General features: G+C 44.8%; 1 protein-coding gene across 2 annotated transcripts in view; it reads right to left on the bottom strand.

Moving 5' to 3' along the window:
- Positions 1 to 14,629, bottom strand: part of NOF1 (U3 small nucleolar RNA-associated protein) — a 103,193-nt gene extending 88,564 nt beyond the window's left edge. For both annotated transcript variants that reach the window (XM_087393496.1, XM_087393497.1), the window contains exons 1-2: positions 14,422 to 14,629; positions 12,285 to 12,432 (exon numbers count right to left, since the gene is read on the bottom strand). In XM_087393496.1, the coding sequence (XP_087249622.1) occupies positions 12,285 to 12,432; positions 14,422 to 14,575 (302 nt within the window). In that variant the 5' untranslated portion in view covers positions 14,576 to 14,629. The remainder of the gene's footprint in view (positions 1 to 12,284; positions 12,433 to 14,421) is intronic.
- Positions 14,630 to 19,082: the final 4,453 nt, after the last annotated feature.

Below are 19,082 nucleotides of genomic sequence, written 5' to 3'. Positions count from 1 at the left end.
AACATGCATCTCGCCATTTCCATCGTTGATCTATTCTTCCGCTCAACCACGGGATTCTGTTGAGTATAAGCACCGTGCATCGATGATTAATGCCGCCAGAAGCCAAAAAAACAGCAAACTCCTTCAACATGTATTCACTCCTCCTGTCTGTATTAATGTGAGCAATGTACAGCCCACTCTCATTCTGAGCCAAGGCAATAAAGTGCTTGAAGCATGAAGAAACATCAAACTTGGATTTCAATGCGAAAATCCAAGTGTACCTGGTGAAATCGTCAATAAAAGTAACAAAATTGTAGAACCCCCCAAGAGCTACAACCCTCATGGGTCCACAAACATCACTATGAACCAAATAAAGCTTATGTGAAGCACCAACTCTCCCATCCTTGGGAAACGCAGCACGGTGCATCTTACCAAGTAAGCATGGTTCACAAACATGTTTGGTAGGCATATGTATTTTGAGAAGATCCACAACCATATCTTCCTTATATAACTTCACCAGGGCTCCAAAATTGAGGTGTCCAAACCTCTCATGCCACAAATGAGTATCTGCCATGGTAGAATCAATAGCAAAGGCATGTGCATCGGCAAGTGCAGCATCATCATCTGAACATCTGTCATAAGCATCAAGTCTGTAAAGACCGCTAGACAATGTGCCAATCAAAACTAGGGTAGAGGTATGTGTAACATCATACACTACACACCTAACACCATGAAAAATAACCTAAAGCCACATGTAGCAATGGCTGAAATAGAAATGAGGTTCTTACGAATGCCTGGAACATAAAGCACACGCTCTACAGTGACAATACCACTAGAGACAAAAGTAAGAGCAACTTGCCTAATACCTTTCAATGTATATGATGCATTATTGGCACATGTGACACTGCCGCCCTTAGATGTAAGCTCCAATGAGCTGAATAACTTCCTACAGGAAGTGATGTGCTTGCTAGCACCACTATCAAAGAACCAGGCATCGCGAACATCTGAAACTGCCATACAAGCATCATGAACATCAGCACTATACTGACATGTAACAAATCCCAAATGCTAGTGCCTCAAGAGAGAATCACACCAAATACCAAGTGCACCCAAATGTGTATGCCACAATAGACTGAAATATCACAAAAAACTCAAAGCTCAAAGCATCAAAAGATGCATCTGAATCATGTGCATATACTATGCATCCATATGAGCAAATCTGGCCCAAAAGAAAATGCCAATAAGTGCCAAATGACTCAAGCATAAACACTGTCCACTGGCATATGCATCAATTATATCTCATCCAAGAGAGCATAGCACTATCAGTGCATCACCAAGAATGTGTCAAAGCTGTCCCTCAGCATAAAATAGCATCCATGTGCAAAGCGTCCATAAAAAATAGCATCCCACAAGGCAATTTGGGCCTGAAAGCCCAATGGTGGTCTTGTGTGAAATTAGCGGACTCTTGTCGATTTTGCACTAGAAGAACCAGATACTGTAAGACCAGACCCTTTCTTTTTCTTTTCAAATGCTATGTGCTTCCTACATTTAGAAATATCATGCCCAAGTTTCTTGCAATAGTTACATCTCTTCTTCTTTTTGTTATCCCCTGAAGAAGAGGCACCATGTGAATGATCAGCATGGGAATGAGAGGGCTTTCCAACTGAAACCTTGCCTTTACCTTTGTGTTTATGATGGGCAGCAAATGCTTGATCACTAGCCATAGTAGCATTGCGATTCACACAACTTTGCTCCTCCTGAAGAAGAAGAGCAACAAGCTGGTCAAATGAGAAACGATTGGCATCAACCTTTACAACCAACCTCAATGTAGTAGCAAAGCCTTGATATTAATCAGGCAACCCATCAAGGGTATCAGAAACCAGCTGAGAATCAGGCATAATCTCATCAATGTTGGCCAATTGCTCTTTCAAATTCTTCACATTAGTGAGATAGGCATCCATATTACCACCCTCATCAAGCTTTAAATCTTTCAGCTGCCTGCGGAGATAAGCAACCCTCGCCTCATTCCGCACCTGATACAAAGATGCAAGCTGATCCCATGCTTGCTTAGCTGTCTTGCAAGATCGGATATGAGGGATAATAACCTGTTTCACTAAAAGAGGAATCAAGTCATGTGCTTTGGCATCACGACCATCCCACTGAATATGCTTCTATGTAGGAGGCAAAGTACATGTAGCAAGAGGTGCGCGTGTTCTGGAAGTAACATTAGAACCATCACCTGAAGACCCATCACCTGAGGAAGAACCAAAGGCAGTAGGTGTAGCACCAGAAGTGGCAATAGGTGTAGACTTGGCGTTAGAACCTGAAACAATATGCCATAGATTCTTGGCAACCAAAACATGTCCCATCATGTATGACCACATGGGATAATTGGTGCCATCAAGGTTGTCATCAGCCCCAAGCATCCCAAACAAATCATCTTTGCCGCTAGACATGGTGCTGAAATCCAAGACAAATGCACTTGCTCGCAAAGCAAATGAGAGAAAGGCAACCTCTCATAATCAAGTGACAAAATTATGCCCAAGCTTCAAAGCTTATGCCTTTAAGAGACTCTCCTTGTTGAAATGGTCACATCCCCATCTGTAAGCCCCCATATGAGGAGAGCATGGGGGAGGTAGACCTAGAGATATTGGGGCTGTCACATGGGCAGCACATGAGCTGTCAAAGCAAAAGACAAGTGTACGGCCTTCAACACCGCCTTGTGAAGGGCACGCTGACGTCAGCTGATGTACGGACCTGTACGGCGCTGCACACATGGCTGGAGAGAGCTTGGCAGAGGGCAGTAGCACATGGCGCAGCATGGCAAGGCAAGGGCGCCTACAAGAAGGGCCTGCTGATGGCGGAACAGTTGCAGCCATCCAGCCCTAGAAGGACCCAAGAGTAGGGCCCTATATGGGCTGCCCTTAGGGCCTAGCAGCAGCCCAAGAGAGCCGCCCCAGGTCGGCCAATCAAGGGCTGCCTAGAGGTCGGTTTACAGACTACAAACTCGGGTAGGGGGGGCAGTCTGGTCGGCCCATATTCCCCTATCAGTTGGTTCTTGCCAGCCCCCTTGGGGCCTATACAAAGAGGCCATTGGGCCTCATTCATTCATCACTTGGAGCAGCCCTCAGGACAGCAAACACGAGCAGCAAAGGGGGAGCCTTAGGCCTACATTCAAGAGGACAAGGTGACCTAGGAGAAGCTGCAGACTGAGCTAGAGTCGCAGCCCACCTAGGCTGGCTTCCGGACAGCAAGGTGGAAGGGATCTAGACAGAGAGTCTACATATGCTCGAGGTGGAGCACGCGGGCTCAAAGATCTAGAAGTGTCATGCTTGTATTAGAAGGACTTTTGGTATTGTATCCTGTCCTACTTTGTGGACGGACGGAAATATAAAGAGTTGCTTCTATATTTGTTTCTGAGAATTGTCTATTTACTGGCTTGCACATCTCTGCACATTAAGTTTAGAAGTCTGTGATTCCACACGCCACATCATACTGTGTGAGCTCCTAGGCATTACTATCAGTCTTCCGCTGTACGTACTCTCTGTTGGGTAATTTCTAACATAGGGACCTTACTGAAGGACGACCCTAATTCAGAAGCTCTTGGGAATCGACTTCCACGACTGGAGGATTGTGCCCTTGCGAGAAGGAGGGTGGCTCAGGTTCAGTCAGGTGCGTTCAGAGTTCTGGTCTACTGAAATTTGGGTTTGATTGACTTTGTTGTGTGATATAACAGCAGAGATGTCAAACTCTACAGCCCCTTCAGCCCTTGCTCTCCCTTCCTCCTCCCCCAGTTTTCTCTCATTCACTATCCCTAACTTCGGAGAGTCTAATCTAGAAGGTGAAAATCCGGAGCCATTTGGTGGCTCGAAAGTTATGGAAGCTGACAATGGGAGTGGAGGCGAAGCCAAAGGACATGGTGCAAGGGAAGATAGTCATGGCAGTAGACAGAGAGGAGCTCGAAGCTTGGGAAGACAGAGATGCCCATTCCTTGGCATTAATCATAGGGACTACGGCAGACTCTATTCTTCCACATATCCACATGGTTGAGACGTCTGTAGAGGCGTGGGTCACTCTGAAGGATCTATACGAGACGGACAACACCTCCCGAATTTTGCTTCTTCAACATCAACTCTACAATCTTGATATGGAAGAAAAAGATACAGTACATAGCCACTTGACAAAGGTCAAGGTGGTGAGGGATCAGCTGGCAAAAGTTGGTCCGAAGACAGACTCATGCCATTTGGCCTTGATGGTACTGAGGAGACTACCTCAGAGTTTCAAGAGCTTTGTTACGACCGTGACAGCAGGACAGAGGACCAAACCTCTGACGTTTGAGGAGTTGAGTCCATTACTGCTACACGATGAAGCTCGAGAGAAGCTCTACAACGATGACAAAGACGACAAGGCGATGCTAGCAAAGGATTACGCTAGCAAAGGAAAGGGCAAGCCTAACGGTGGCTAGTCCAAAAAAGACGACTCTAACGACGAGAAGGCTTCGAAGAGGATGCACAAGAAGAAGTGCTTCTACTATGATACGCCAGGACATTTTGCAAAGGACAACAGAAAGAAAAAGGCGGATCGGAAAAACAAAAAGGAGTCCGACTCAGATTCAAAAGGAGAGGCCAAAGCAAATGTGGTAATCAAAGAGTTGTTCCTAGTGACATCACCGAGTGTTACCAAGGTCAAAAATGTTGACCAAGAAATCACAGTGAGGATGTCTGACATAGAGATGTGGGTCGACGAGGAGTCAGATGCCTTTGTAAAGGTGAAGGACAGCATGGAGCACTTGGTACCTTTCAGGTGCGTGGCTGTTGACACTAACACAAGGGTGGATTCCATGGAGGGCCCTGGGGTCTCATGGTCAAATGGATGCTGTACTTCAGAAGGGGACAATACAAGATTACACATGCTCTTGGTGGGTGCCTCGATGAGGTACACGGTTTGCTTTCAGAACAAACACACAGGCAGTACAATAGTCTGGTATGTACTTGATATTTTGCATTTGTGCCTTTATAGCATGCTGTGGAGAGACTCTACTTTTCATTTGTCTCTGGTGATACGAGATTGGAAAGAATTGGCCTTCTTTGAAGGCAGAAGGGAAAGTATTGGTGCTTCTTCAAATCTCGAACGCAAATTGCTAGAAGGTGATGGACAAAAAGTAATGAAGCCAGAAGAGTACCTGCTTGAGAACTCAGCGAGAGTTCATGGTCCAAGTTATCTGGGAATATTCATTGGTTGCATACCTTGCCAAAGGAAGGACACGTTGAAACAAACCCTCAGAGCATGGTGCCTAGAAGACTCCAGGTTGTTCACTCATTATGAGGGGGACAACTGGAAGATCGTGACGGTAGGATTGCTCGAGTTCAAGGGCGGGAACATGACTGAAGGAGGTGGTGCCAAGAGGTGCTACCAAAGATGGACTTGTGTACCAGGATGGTGTGCGGAAGCGGAACCAGACCTGGTGGAGCAAGAGCCATTGGATGAAAAGCCAAGAAAAGATTTCAACATCAAAATGTTCGAGAGGACTAAGACCAGGGAGTTACTGGAACATCCTCAACGACGCGTTGGCATTGGGCCTGGATGTGTCGATGAGAGGGGGTGTTCGAATGGTCACCTCCCCATCTGTAAGCCCCCATATGAGGAGAGCATGGGGGAGGTAGACCTCGAGATATTGGGGCTGTCACATGGGCAGCGCATCAGCTGCCATGTGGGCAGCTGTCAAAGCAAAAGACAAGCGTATGGCCTTCAACACGGCCTTGTGAAAGGGTGCGCTGATGTCAGCTGATGTACAGACCTGTACGGCGCTGCACACATGGCTCGAGAGAGCCTGGTAGAGGGCAGTAGCACATGGCGCAGCATGGCAGGGAAAGGGCGCCTACAAGAAGGGCCTGTTGATGGCGGAACAGTTGCAGCCATCCAGCCCTAGAAGGACCCAAGAGTAGGGCCCTATATGGGCTGCCCTTAGGGCCTAGCAGCAGCCCAAGAGAGCCACCCCAGGTCGGCCAATCAAGGGCTGCCTAGAGGTCGGTTTACAGACTACAAACTCGGGTAGGGGGGGGCAGTCTGGTCGGCCCATATTCCCCTATCAGGTCGGTTCTTGCCAGCCCCCTTGGGGCCTATACAAAGAGGCCATTGGGCCTCATTCATTCATCACTTGGAGCAGCCCTCAGGACAGCAGACACGAGCAGCAAAGGGGGAGCCTTAGGCCTACATTCAAGAGGACAAGGTGACCTAGCAGAAGCTGCAGACTGAGCTCGAGTCGCAGCCCACCTAGGCTGGCTTCCGGACAGCAAGGTGGAAGGGATCTAGACAGAGAGTCTAAATATGCTCGAGGCTGTGCATACCCTCTGTTGGCTAATTTCTAAACACTCCTGTCCAAAGGTGTATCTGTTGCAAGAAAAATGCCCAAAAGGCAACACGAGGCTTTCCAAGGCAACACGGAGCCTTTCCAAATGCAAATGAAGCAAAAATTGGAAAGAACCAATGCAACAATGGCTTACCCAATGATGTAGCCCGAAAGGACAGCCGTGTAGGACTCTGAATGCGAGAAAATGAGGGCTGGAAATGAGAATAACAGCAAGAGAAAGTGCTCCCACGAGGAGGAGAGCACTTAGAAATGAAAAGAAAGAGATCCAATGGAGGGGAACTCGCAGCCCGAGGCAAAGGGATGCCAAAAGAGGAAGAATGGGTTCAAGGAGTGGACTCCATATCACTTCAACAAGCTCCAAAGAGCTTCAACAGCCGGCACACAGCTCGAGGCAGCTCCAAAACACTTGCACATTTCACGAAAATGGAAAACTTTGAAATGGTTGTCACGAACCCCAAGGAAGACCCGTACAGTAATAAATGCTGTCACGACAATTCTGGCCAACAATTATGAGCCTGTATGGCAGCCATACTGCATTAAATGCAGACCTGACACATCCGTCCAGCTTCAGCGCTGCCTCGAATGAACTCGAAATGTGCCGTACAGCATTAAATGTGAAGATGACAATGGCTGTACAGTCTGTATGGACAATACGGCTCACACATGTGGAGCCGCCTGCAGTAAAACGTCCGTACAGATCTGCAAAAGAGTTCTGGTGCACCGAAATCAGGGTACCTATGTAGCAGCAGCTTCTGGAAGTGGTTTCTGGCAACTAAAATGGTTGGTGAAGCCATGAATGCTCACACATGTGGTAGGAACTTGAGAAGATGAACTGACCAGTAGGATAGCGGGCTGCCAAACAGCTCCCAATGGCTCAGGAGGACTCCCGGTGGCTGGAAATGGCTAGCGGATGGATCCTTGACCCACTCTGATACCACTGTTGGGTGTAGGAAGCAATGGAAGCTCTGAAATTAGTGCAAGAAGGCAAAAAACGAGCTGCTGTAATGAAAATGTTGCAAGTACAAGTGTGGAGGCTCAAGGGGGAGCCAACATAGCAAAACCCTAGGGCTAACTGCTCTAACTAGACTAAGTGTCCTAACTAACCTAGGTAGTACATGTACTAACTGTACCAATAATCCTAACTGACTATAACTAGGCCTACATGCACATACCAAGGAATAAGTGGCACCTATGGATAGCCCATCGAATGGCCTACAGGTGGCTGTGCCACATATACCTCCTCCTCCAAGGTTCCATTCAAAAATGTAGACTTGACGTCCATTTGAAAAATAGGCCAACTGTGATGAGGAGCCAAGGCAATGACTGTCTGAATGGTCACCATCCTCGCTGTAGGGACAAGGGTCTCGTCAAAGTCAAGTCCTTCTGACTATGCACAACCTTTCACCACCAATCTCGTTTTGTACTTGTCCAAGCTCCCATTTGACTTGAACTTAAGCTTGTACACCCATTTAGTCCCAATGACCTTCCACTTGGTTAGTTTGGGCACTAAATCCCAAGTTTCATTTTTCAAAATGGCATCCATCTCTGCCTGCATGGCTTCCTGCCATTCTGGAATATCCTTCGCTTCCTGGAAGGAACGGGGCTCCTCAAGTTGAGCCACCATAGTGTAATTCATGGAGAGAGTCTTCATGTTGAGTTGAGACCACCGCACTCCAAAACTACTCTCGGAAATGTCCGTGACCCGTGAATCTGCTAAAGTCTTCAAATACAATCGAGATAGCTTCTTCTCTGATGGAGGTGCTTTTGCTAGGGTTGCCTTGGGAGATGGTTTTGGAATGGCATGCTTCTCCTCCTCCTCCTCCTCCTCGAGATCTTCAGCCGGCTCCACCTCTTGGATGGTAACCTTAGGTGGGAGTAATGATGGAAGTTCAGGAACCTCTTCTGCAAGCTGTGGCTTTGACTCATCAAAGATCACATCCATACTATTAAGGATCTTCTTTTTCGGGTCAAAAAGGTGATAGACCTTGGATTCTTCACTATATCCCACAAAGATACATCTTCAGCTATGGGAATCAAGTTTCTTCCGCTCATCTTTATGCACATGAACAAATGCATTAGAACTGAAAACCTGTAAATGAGATATCGTGGGCTTCTTACCATAGTAAGCTTCATATGGAGTCTTGTCATCAACAGCCTTGGTCTTGGTTCTATTGAGGATGTGAACGACAGTATTCACGGCTTCACCCTAGTACGCTTTCGAGAGATTTCTCCCTCGCAACATGGTCAAACTTGTCTCTGTGACGGTCCTGTGCTTCCTCTCAACAACTCTGTTTTGCTGAGATGTGCGAGCTGTAGTGAGCTATCTCTTGATCCCGTGCTTCTTGCAAAATCCATTGAACTCGGTAGAAGTAAACTCTCCCCCTCTGTCGGTGCGAAAGGCTTTGATTACCTCCCCGCTCTCCTTCTCTACCTAGGCTCTCCTTCTCTACCTGGGCCTTCCAATCTTTGAATTTCTCATAAGCCTAAGACTTCTTGGCCAAGCAGAATACCCACGTCATGCGACTGAAATCATCCACAAATAAAAGAGAATACCGCGAACCTACGAATGAATTTGTCGACATTTGGTCGCAAATGTCGGCATGAGCCAACTCGAGCGGCTTCTTGGCCCATGATGAGGCCTCCTGTGGGAACTTGTCCCTGTGTGGCTTGCCCTCCAAGCAAGCCCTACAAACACGATCATTGCCTACAATCGGTGGAAGTCCATCCACCATCTTTGTCTTCTACATCTCAACGAGAGTGCCATAGTTGACGTGACCGAACCGCTCATGCCACAATTTGGATCTGCCATGGTCCCCGTGCACCAACAAAGCGTTGAGCCGATATAGCCCATGCTCCTCGACTCCTTGAGCCACCACCTTTCCGTTTGCCTTAAATGTGACAGTGACTTTGCCGTTGTCGAATAAGACCAACATATTGTGCTTGTCCATCTGATTGACTAACAAAAGGTTCTTGCACAAGGACAGTCGATACAATGAAAATCAGCTCCTCGTTTCCTATAGTCGTGATGAATAGAATATTACCAACACCCTTCACAGGGCATGTCTGGTTATCCCCCACAGTGACCTTGGAATCAGGATGCGTACCTTCCATGGTTTTGAGCCACTCCTTGTTAAACATGTGCTTTGAAGCCCCACTGTCCACGTACCAACCTTCCTTTCCTTCACTGACTGCATAAGTGGAGCAGTACTCAGTGATGATGAAGAGAGTGCCAGTCGTGACGTTTGCCGATTCAGTCTTTGGCTCCTCCTTAGACTTGGACACCTTTCGCTTGAGATCTACCTTCTTCTTGTGGCACTCTTTAGCAGAATGACCAAGCTTCTCACAGTAGAAGCACTTCATCTGCCTCTTTTTCTATGCATCCTCGGTCTTGCTGTTGTTCTTGGAGTCTTTGAACTTACCCTTGCCGGGCTTGTCCCTTGCCACGAGAGCTTTCTCGTCCGATTGAGTAATAGCTTTTCCCGAGCCTCTTCTTGCAATAGTAAAGGGCCATCTCCTCGAAGGTGAGAGGCTTGGTCCTCTGTCTTGCAAAGATCGTAGTCACGAAACTCTTAAAACTTCGAGGTAGCTTGTGTAATGTCAACAATGCAAGATGGCTTGAGTCTACCTTCTAACCAACTGCCGCGAGCTGGTCCCTTACCGCCTTGACTTTTGTTAGATGGTCATGAACATTGTCCGCCTCATTCATGTTCAGATTGTACAGTTGATGTTGAAGAAGCAAAATACAAGATGTGTTTTCTGTTTCATACATATCCTTCAGAATAGCCCACGCCTCTACAGACGTCTAGACAATCTAGATGTGCGGAAGAACAGAGTCCACCATAATCCCAATTTTTAATGCTAAGGAGTGGGCATCTCTGTCTTCCCAATTCTCAAGCTCCTTTCCATCTACTGGAAAGAGAATCTTCCCCTTGCTATCTAGCATATCTTCCGGCTTTGCCCGCGCAGCAAGAGAGAATGGCGCGGCATCCTAAGTCTCCTGGAACATCAATAGACGAGGTCTGCAGACTGCGTCAGCAACCCATGTGCTGGGCACATGGGCCTATATATAGGCCTGGCCCAAGCTGGCCAGTTCAACCTCCAAAAGGCCTACCAGCCTGGTTGGTGGTGGAACCCAGAAAGTCAGTGCTGCAGCAGAGGGCCGACCCCTTGCTGGTCGGTTTTCACAGCCCAGCAATGGGCCTATAATAAAAGGCCACCATCCCCCCCTCATTTCTCATCACCTGCACAGACAAACCTTGCACAGGCAAGTGCGCAGGGAGAGGAGTAGAATCAGGATCTTGGACAGCATCTGTTGGCTGTTGTGTACGCTCATCTCTTGAGCTTTTGAACCCACTATTGTGGAGGAATATATCTGAGTTTTTGCTATCTCTCTCTCTGTCTCTTTGAGTGTTGTTTGAGCTAGATCAGTAGTGTGAGGTGTGAGTGATTCTATGCTCTATTTCCAACATGGTATCAAAGCAAGGTTTTCAGCTCTAGAACGGAGTACCTCAGCAAGAAGGCGACTCCAATCAACACTCAGGTTTGCTGCGTGGTCAAGTTCTCTACTGCAAATTCATTTTTCAGTTTGCTGCTCGCTATTACAGCAAGGATGGAGGATAAGGATTCTATTGTTGCCTCTTCAGCCCCTTCTCTTCCTTCCTCCTCCTCCAGATTTCTCTCATTCACCATCCCGAACTTCGGAGAGTCAAGGAAACTAGATGGGTTGAACTACCCAATCTAGAAGGTGAAATTCCGGAGCCATTTAGTGGCTTGGAAGTTGTGGAAGTTGACAACGGCATTCCCACGTTCCAGGAAGGCGGAACGGCATTCCCTGGTAACTATGCCCATTTGGCCAAATTTTGAGGGCCTTGTGCCCTATATAAAGGCCAACCTTGAGGCGGGCAGAGATACAACCTACCAAAGGTGCTTCCTCGGCACTTGGAGAAGGTGAACTTTGGTAGCAGCATAGTGCAGAAAAGGCACCACCAGATAGAGTTCGACCCAACAGCTCTTAAGCAATAGCATGTACAGGTGCAGCAGCACATACCAGCAAGTGCAGGACAGGTACAGCAGGGCTCAGATTAACAGTAGCCGGCACTAACATCAGCAAACAGTATGGACTGGCAGGTCTGTAGTAGCACATGGCAGTCAACTGAATCAGCAGTCTGGTGCTTGTGAAATGTGGCAGTCGACTGACATCAGCAATCATGTCAGTCTCTGGGTCTGCAGACCAGACGGCTGATCTCCAGTCCCTCTCAACCAGCAAGAAGGAAGGCAGCCCTAAAAGCTATATAAAAGGCCCTGTCCCTCCTCATTCAGCATCAGTTCTTGCAGCCTGAGCAGCCCACAATCTCCAGCGGCTCTGGGGAGGACCACCAGCCCTTGAGCAGTACATAGAGAGAGGGAGAAGATGAGCAGTCTGCCTCTCTCCATCTCCACCTACAGGAATGGATCTCCCTTCATTTGCAATTATTTTTCGGGCAACGGCTGTATTCAGCGTATTGGTAAACAGTCCCTTTACGTAGTGGATTTATTCTCACCCCTGCAAATGCAAGCACATGTGTTTGTGTGCCCTTCAGTTCAGTACATGCGTTCACACGTACACTAAGATAAGGGCTTAGAGAGAGTGTGTGGTTGAATTAGATCCCTTCTCTATTACACCCGCAGATCCCATTTCAATAGGAGCCAATTAGTTCTTATTGAATATAAGATTGACCTTCAGCATAAAATTAAAAGTCCATATCTTGTTATTAAATATCAAGGTCCTTTGTGCACACGCAAAAAGGAAAATTTATATACGTACACACAAAATTCAATGAAAAACAATCGATCTTACAGAACAACACTTAGTGATTCTTTTTTTCCTGCTTATATTCGTGCTTCGTCCTACAGCAAGTTGCAATATAGATGTTATGATATGGACACTCTAGAGCACCTTTGTGCGTATGCTCGAGCAAAGATCCCTCCTTTAGCTTGCAAGGACCCAAGAAGATTTTGGTACGCAGATTCAATGAAATTACCACTATCAGAAATGTTCCCATCACTTGCACTTTCTATACTCTGCTCAGATTCCGACTTTTGACCTGCAATGTACATTAAGAAGTCATTGAAAATCAATGGTGTGAACTGTGATATACCAATATATCTCCAACAAAGTATAAGTACATTAAATTAGTGACAAACAACTTTTTAAAAATGAAAGCAACGGAAGATTTAAGTTAGAGAAAAGACTATTCCTCACGAGCAATTTTGATCTTTACCATCCAATCACAAACACAATTGAATGCATGACATGCAAGACACAAGCAAAGGCATAAAGTCCACAAAACTCTTGATCAAAACCCATCTTTTGCAACACTATTATAATAAAGTCCCATCTAACTCTATCATATGCTTTCTCAACGTCCATATTTATCATAACATAATTCTACTCTTGCAGTGGTGCCCATTTTGGCAAAATAAATAAAACTAGGCTAACCAAAAGGCTTTAGACGCAACAAGAAGAAGAGGAAGGTACAAAGAAGGATCAAAATTGTTAGACCATTGAGAAACGGACATACAGTACAGATCTAGAGGCATAGATAAGAGTTAATCAATATTCTAGAATGATCAAAGCACTAGATAAGTTAGTCCCCTAGATCTTACTGACGCATAGGAGAGAGAGAGAGAGAGAGAGAGAGAGAGAGATTTATTAACGTCTAAAGAAGGCCTATGAAACTAAAACCTAAAATACATTGTGCTGATAGTCGTCTAGTATACCTCAACAATATGTAGTGAAGTCAAGCAACAAAGATGAGAAACAAGATACACCTAAGAGTTAGAAAGATCAAGCTGCGGGGCCAAAGTCCCATGCTACCATACACATGTTGATGCCATGCTACTATCACACATAGAAAAATTATGCCATATTACAAATAGACATTGCCTATTTACAATGTCGCGTGCATGCTGTTGAGCTAACCTAAATTCTAATCTCTATGGGATTCATAACAGCACTTTTTTTCTCTCAAAAAAAGCTTCTATTGAACAAAGCATCTCAAGGCACAAATAGATCATGCATGGCATGAGAGAGACAAATGGTGAAGTACCACTGAAAGAGTCCTAAGAATAAGCAAATCCTCAATACTCGCTCGGTAAAAACATAAAAGATACATGTAGGCCAAGCCTTGCAAAACGCTCCAAAAGAAAGTTGCCCTAGATCTTAAAATCTTGCGCTCCTAGATGGCGCGCAAGAATATAAATGATATCCTACCAAATAGCAACAAGGGTGGCTATCAAAGGAACCTGATGGCCTCCCATCCCAAATTTGTAGTGGGCAACCCAAACGTTCGAGGCAGTGATGTTGGACACCTTCTCCCAAACACTATCCTTTGGCGAAGGCAAAGGCCCAATAATAGACTTAGAGAAGAAAGGACTCCTTAGCTGACTTGAAGTTCCCTACATGCTAGACCAAATGGCCATAGAGGTGTGTAATATCTGTCCACATGCTAGCCAAATTGAGGGCTGGGTGGACTTCGATTTCATCTACAATCTGCCAAATGTGCCAAGCAAAGATGCTAGCAACAATCTCCCAACTCATGTCCATTGATACAAGAGGAGGCCTGTATTGAGAGGCCGACGAGTAAACAGAGCTCTACAAGATGCTGCCGAATGATAACAGCACTTTTAAGTGTGCAGTTAGGCCATACAAGCTCCACGAAGTACTAATGATGTCCAATGCTGCGCACATGGCACTTGGATAAAGTATAAGAGAGAAAGTTCACACAGCACCAACGTTGGGGCAGATCACAAAGAAAGCACTGGCCAAAGAAAGCACTTACCAAAAAGTATTTGCATGAATAAGACAAGTACTTTGGACTGAAATTTCAGTATTACGAAGAGGAATTGAGTCGATAAGATGGCGTCATACGATGCAAATAATGATACACCGCGAGAGGGTTGCTTTGTCCATGACTAACACTCAACGTACAAATTCAGAGGCTTTTTTGGAAGGGATGCAATATTGTGCAAGCCTTTGTGTGCATTAACCGTACCATTAAGAGACGGGAAATGATGCTGAAATAAGTACGTACCTTCCTCGTCGGAAAGAGAAGGCCGCTGTTGTTGAGAGAGAGCTCGTTGTGGGGGAGGATGACGCTTCTTTCGAGAACGGAAGACCTTTGAATTCTCGCCGATACGGCGCTTGTGCTGCTGTTTTGGGAGCCTAGGCAATGAGATGGGAGCCATTGAGCAGCGGCTGCAACGGAGCTGAAATTCAAATGGAGGGGAAGCACAGGCTCGTTTAAATTTACCTAAGACTTTGAGAAGCGGCAACTTTGGGTCATTGGGTGTCACGTGTCATGGTTCACACTAGCCGCCGCCACTCATCGGGCTGCTAATTGGTGTACCAGTTGGAGGACACAGAATGGGCCAATCATGCCCCGTTCGCCATGGAGTCGGCAGCCTTCATGAGACACTTTTGTGTCGCTGTCCAAGCCCGCCGTCCCTCCTATAGGACCAACTAGGACACTAGCCCTTCATGCCACCTTTTGGAGGATGGCCAATGAGCCTTGGGGCCTTTCCTACGCAACCCCATGCGCTGCAAATTCACATGTGGAGTGGTGAAACGAACTCTCGTGGTTGTATCAATCTGTGCTTGCATTGGCCTATCTGTTTCGCCACCGAGCTACATGGGAAAGGACCCTTGGGTAAATGGGCCGCATTCACCGATCTCAACTAGCTACCCTTTTCGATTCCCCTAGGAAGTCCCTTGTTGCCTGTCAGCGTAGGTCAAGAGCAAATGCCCCTCTTAGTTGGCCATGCATGTGGATGGGGGGGGGGGGGGGGGTATATGTCCTTATGAGAAGTTATCACTCTGTGAATTTTCATCTTATAATTATTATTTCTTAAATAAGGTTGCTTAGGTGAAAGGTTATGCCAAGCTAAATTAAACTGGAAATAAGGGCCCTTTGCCACCTACTATTGGGTTATGTTTGCCAGCTACTATTTCCATCAAATTATAAATGATCTTAACAAGGGAATTGCATTCCCATTGGTACCCACTATGTTATGCACTAAGTGGTCTTGACTAAGGTTTCATGGTTTTTTTCATACAAATGGTTTATTTCATCAATCCAAAGTCCATTCTTTACGTTAAGGTCACAATGGATTCTTTCAAGTGAGTATCCATGCTGTATAGTTCTAAGTTGATCTTGACCATGAAAATTTACTTGACACGAATCTTGCTTAAAGTGGCATTCCTATTGCTCACCCTTCAGCATTAAATTTCTACATCTTTCTCATCACAAAAGTCCTTAGAGTACCTCTTGGGGGTAAATTTACGAGCATTTTTAGCAAGCCATTAAGAGATTTAAGTTAACTAGACTCTCTAATGCCAATGGGAATGCATACTTATGAACAACCTTATTTAGTGCTCCCTGGATGGTAGTGGGAATAGGTCCTAAGATTAGGAAGAGCTCTATATGCTTAAGGTGGGTACGCTTCTCAATATACTATGAGCTAGTGTCCACACACACTTCTGTACTTTATTTGACCTTGGATTTTAATAGTAAAGGTAGTGAGATAATGCTTTTGGATATTCATCTAGTTGAGTTCTCAAGCCATTGAAATTCTCAAATCATTTTTTCTTTTCGTGGCTTCCTTACAAAACTAGGAAAGTCATTGTAGTTTCCACAAACATGAGAATAGGTTTGTGTCCGAAGCCAAACTACTTCACATGCATATTGTGCAACATAAAAGTACCTAGCCTCTACTATAGAGAATGCCGTAGTGGCTTGCTTCTTACAAGACCAAGATACATAGAGGATACATACCTAGAATTCAAAATGAATGTGTGTATCTTGAAATAGACTTGCAGTTGAGGCCCCAACTCCCCAATCTGCATCACAAATCCCCTCAAGTTGTGGTTCTGCATATGGGCTCTCTTTTAAACATCTTAGGTAGCTAGAAATTTGTTGACTCCATCCTGATCATGAACACATGGATTTGCCATAAACCAGCTCTACGTCCTATTACATAAGAAATATCAGACTATGTCAATGTCATCAAATCAATTAGCTTACCAATTGCTTGTCGATATACGATGGGATATTAAAATTAAGTTCTTCAAATTAGCAATAGGCTTCTATTTGGAGGGACCTCATAGCATTGACTAATAATCGCCTTGCTTTTGCCCACATAATCTCTAACTTCATCCATTTCCAATTGCTTGATCAGATTAAGAAGTTTCAACTGATCGTCCTTTAATCCACTCGCTCGAAATCTTAACTACAAAACATTTTCTAACATGCTAATTAGCTCTCTTGTCTACTTTTAAGTCCTTGAACCATTCATTGGGCTTTGTCAATTAAGGACATTAAGAAGGCGTTAACCTTTGCATCATCATCAGGTAACTTCACATATATGGAAAAGCATTGTAAGTGTGTAATGGAAGTATCTTGTTGGGTCTTCTTTTTAACTATATTTCTATATGGAAAAGCATTGTAAGTGTGCAATGGAAATATCTTGTTGGGTCTTCTTTCTAACCATATTTTAGTTTGGACTCAAATGGCTAATTGTCATTTTTCATTGCCTGTGCATATTATTTTAGAAACTCAAAACTAAAATAGTCTTTTGAGTATTGGCTCAACTCCCTTAAGCTAGCAATAGTTCTCTTAGTGCTACTTTTGAATCATGAGGAAATTCAAATAGATCTTTCTTTTCTTAAGGATGCTCATACGATGTCCTTTTTACCATTAAACAACAATATGTAAATAGCCAAAAGGCGATTATAGTAGAGATATGAGAGTAATCACCAACCCACAAACTCCATGAAGAAACCAGAAAATGGGCATAGGCAGGAAGAAACAATCAATCCCTGACCTATAAAGGACGACAAAATCCCCTACGACCTGTTGTAGAAGAAGTTGGAGCATGTCCTGAACACCTACAAATAAAGAGCCTAGCTATCTCTTTCCAATGTGTTGATGGGAGTGATGGAAGCCTAAAAAAGGGGGAAGAAGACACTTCCCACCCTTCCCAAAGAGTGTTGAAGGGCAAGGGAAGTAAGGGGAAACAAAGAACAATGCGCAAAGTAGTGAGATCTGTTGCCCCATAATTTGAAACAAAACACCTCAACAAACCATCTCAACCATGTCCAAATATGGAGATGAAGTAAGTCATCCTGCTCAAAGAGTGACAATGACCAAGAGGACCAAGAGCAATGTCCGAGTACGAAGATGAAGTAGGTTGACCTGCACAAAAGAGCAGCAACCAAGAGGACCAAGGGTATCCAAATGGGAAAGACAAATAGGTCGACCATGCACCACAACGAGCGACAACAATACGAACCAAGGCTAAGAGGGTTGAGGAGGGGGCAAGGACAAGGAGGGGCAATGCTGAACCTAAGCTTAAAGCCACCCCCACTTAGGAGCAATGAAAGCGGTACAACAAGAGAAAAGGAATTATACAAAATGTGGGAGAGTAAGAACTCTATCCTTGACCTCTACACTATGATAGAAAAGGCAAGGGGGTGGTCTAGAGTGTCACAACATCCCTCGGGGGTCAATTTTCTCCTTTTCAAAAGGGGAGGTATCACCTCACCACGTGTCATTGGGAAGTAAAGGGATTGGAATTATGGAGATTTCCAAATCATCTGCACCAAACAAAATCTATTGCTACCTTTGCTGATTCATGTGGTGGCAAATATTGTGCTTTTTGGCCATCAAGTCATATCTTGTGCAATTGATTGGGGGCTAGGCCCCCCTCCCCCCATCTTAGTGATGAAATGATGTGTATCAAGACACAATAACAATGCTAGAGGTTAATCCTAGTCGATATGTTAGGGATTATGCTAGCATTCGGTGATGCTATGTTTCATGACAAGTTTGCATAACCAATCGGGATGTGTAATCAATAGATATTCAATAAATTCCCTAAGATGTAGAGAAAATACTAGCCAAATAATACTAAAAGGGATGCATGTTCATGAGACACTAAATAAGCCAAGAGAATGCATGTTCAAGAGAGAGTGAACATTTCTAGAAACAATGCATATTAGAAGATGTTGAACAATTCTAGAAAGGATGCCACGAAAATGTAGGACGTGTGTGGGACAGTGTATTTTTGCTATGGACTCCTATATATGCACGAGAACATTCTATATTCAAGGGAAATTCAGAGAATGAAAGACAAGGGAGAGTGAATGTGAAACATGAAAGGGTGCCATGTTTTCAAGAGTATCCCTTGGGATCCAAGGCCCACGTTACCCAATTCACTACCCTCAGCCTATTACTCATAAATGCCCCCTTTCATCCTTCTCCCTAAGACCTAGCATGTGTGAGTGTTCATCTTTTATATGAACATCAAATAGTGATATTACATAATCCATGGCTTTAGGCCATTATACCCACCTAAACCTACCTTCTATTTTAAGATAGCTCATTAATTAGCTTCATACAATGCAGGCTATAAATATTATTGAGACATGCTTACTTGCTTGGGTAATTTCCCTCAATTTATAGGTCTTCATATTTCCAAATTTATCATGGCTCATTAAGCTTCATTAGCTTAACTCTTCCTCCATATTATGCTTTCCAAATAAGTTATCAGTATGAATCCAAGTAGTCGACTTGCTATCCTCAAAGAGGAAAGCTTTGCCCTTTAGACATTGGAATCAAACATCCCCATTCTTCCTCCAAAACAATAATTTTCTCTATTTGAGAGAATCTAGTTTTCTATAGTCCATGCATTATGG

Source organism: Dipteris shenzhenensis, chromosome 22 (assembly GCF_047967505.1).
Source record: "Dipteris shenzhenensis isolate YYH24624 ecotype China chromosome 22, Dip_SZ_1.0, whole genome shotgun sequence".
NCBI classification, from domain to species: Eukaryota; Viridiplantae; Streptophyta; class Polypodiopsida; order Gleicheniales; family Dipteridaceae; genus Dipteris; species Dipteris shenzhenensis.
This window is presented reverse-complemented; position numbering and strand designations above follow the sequence as displayed.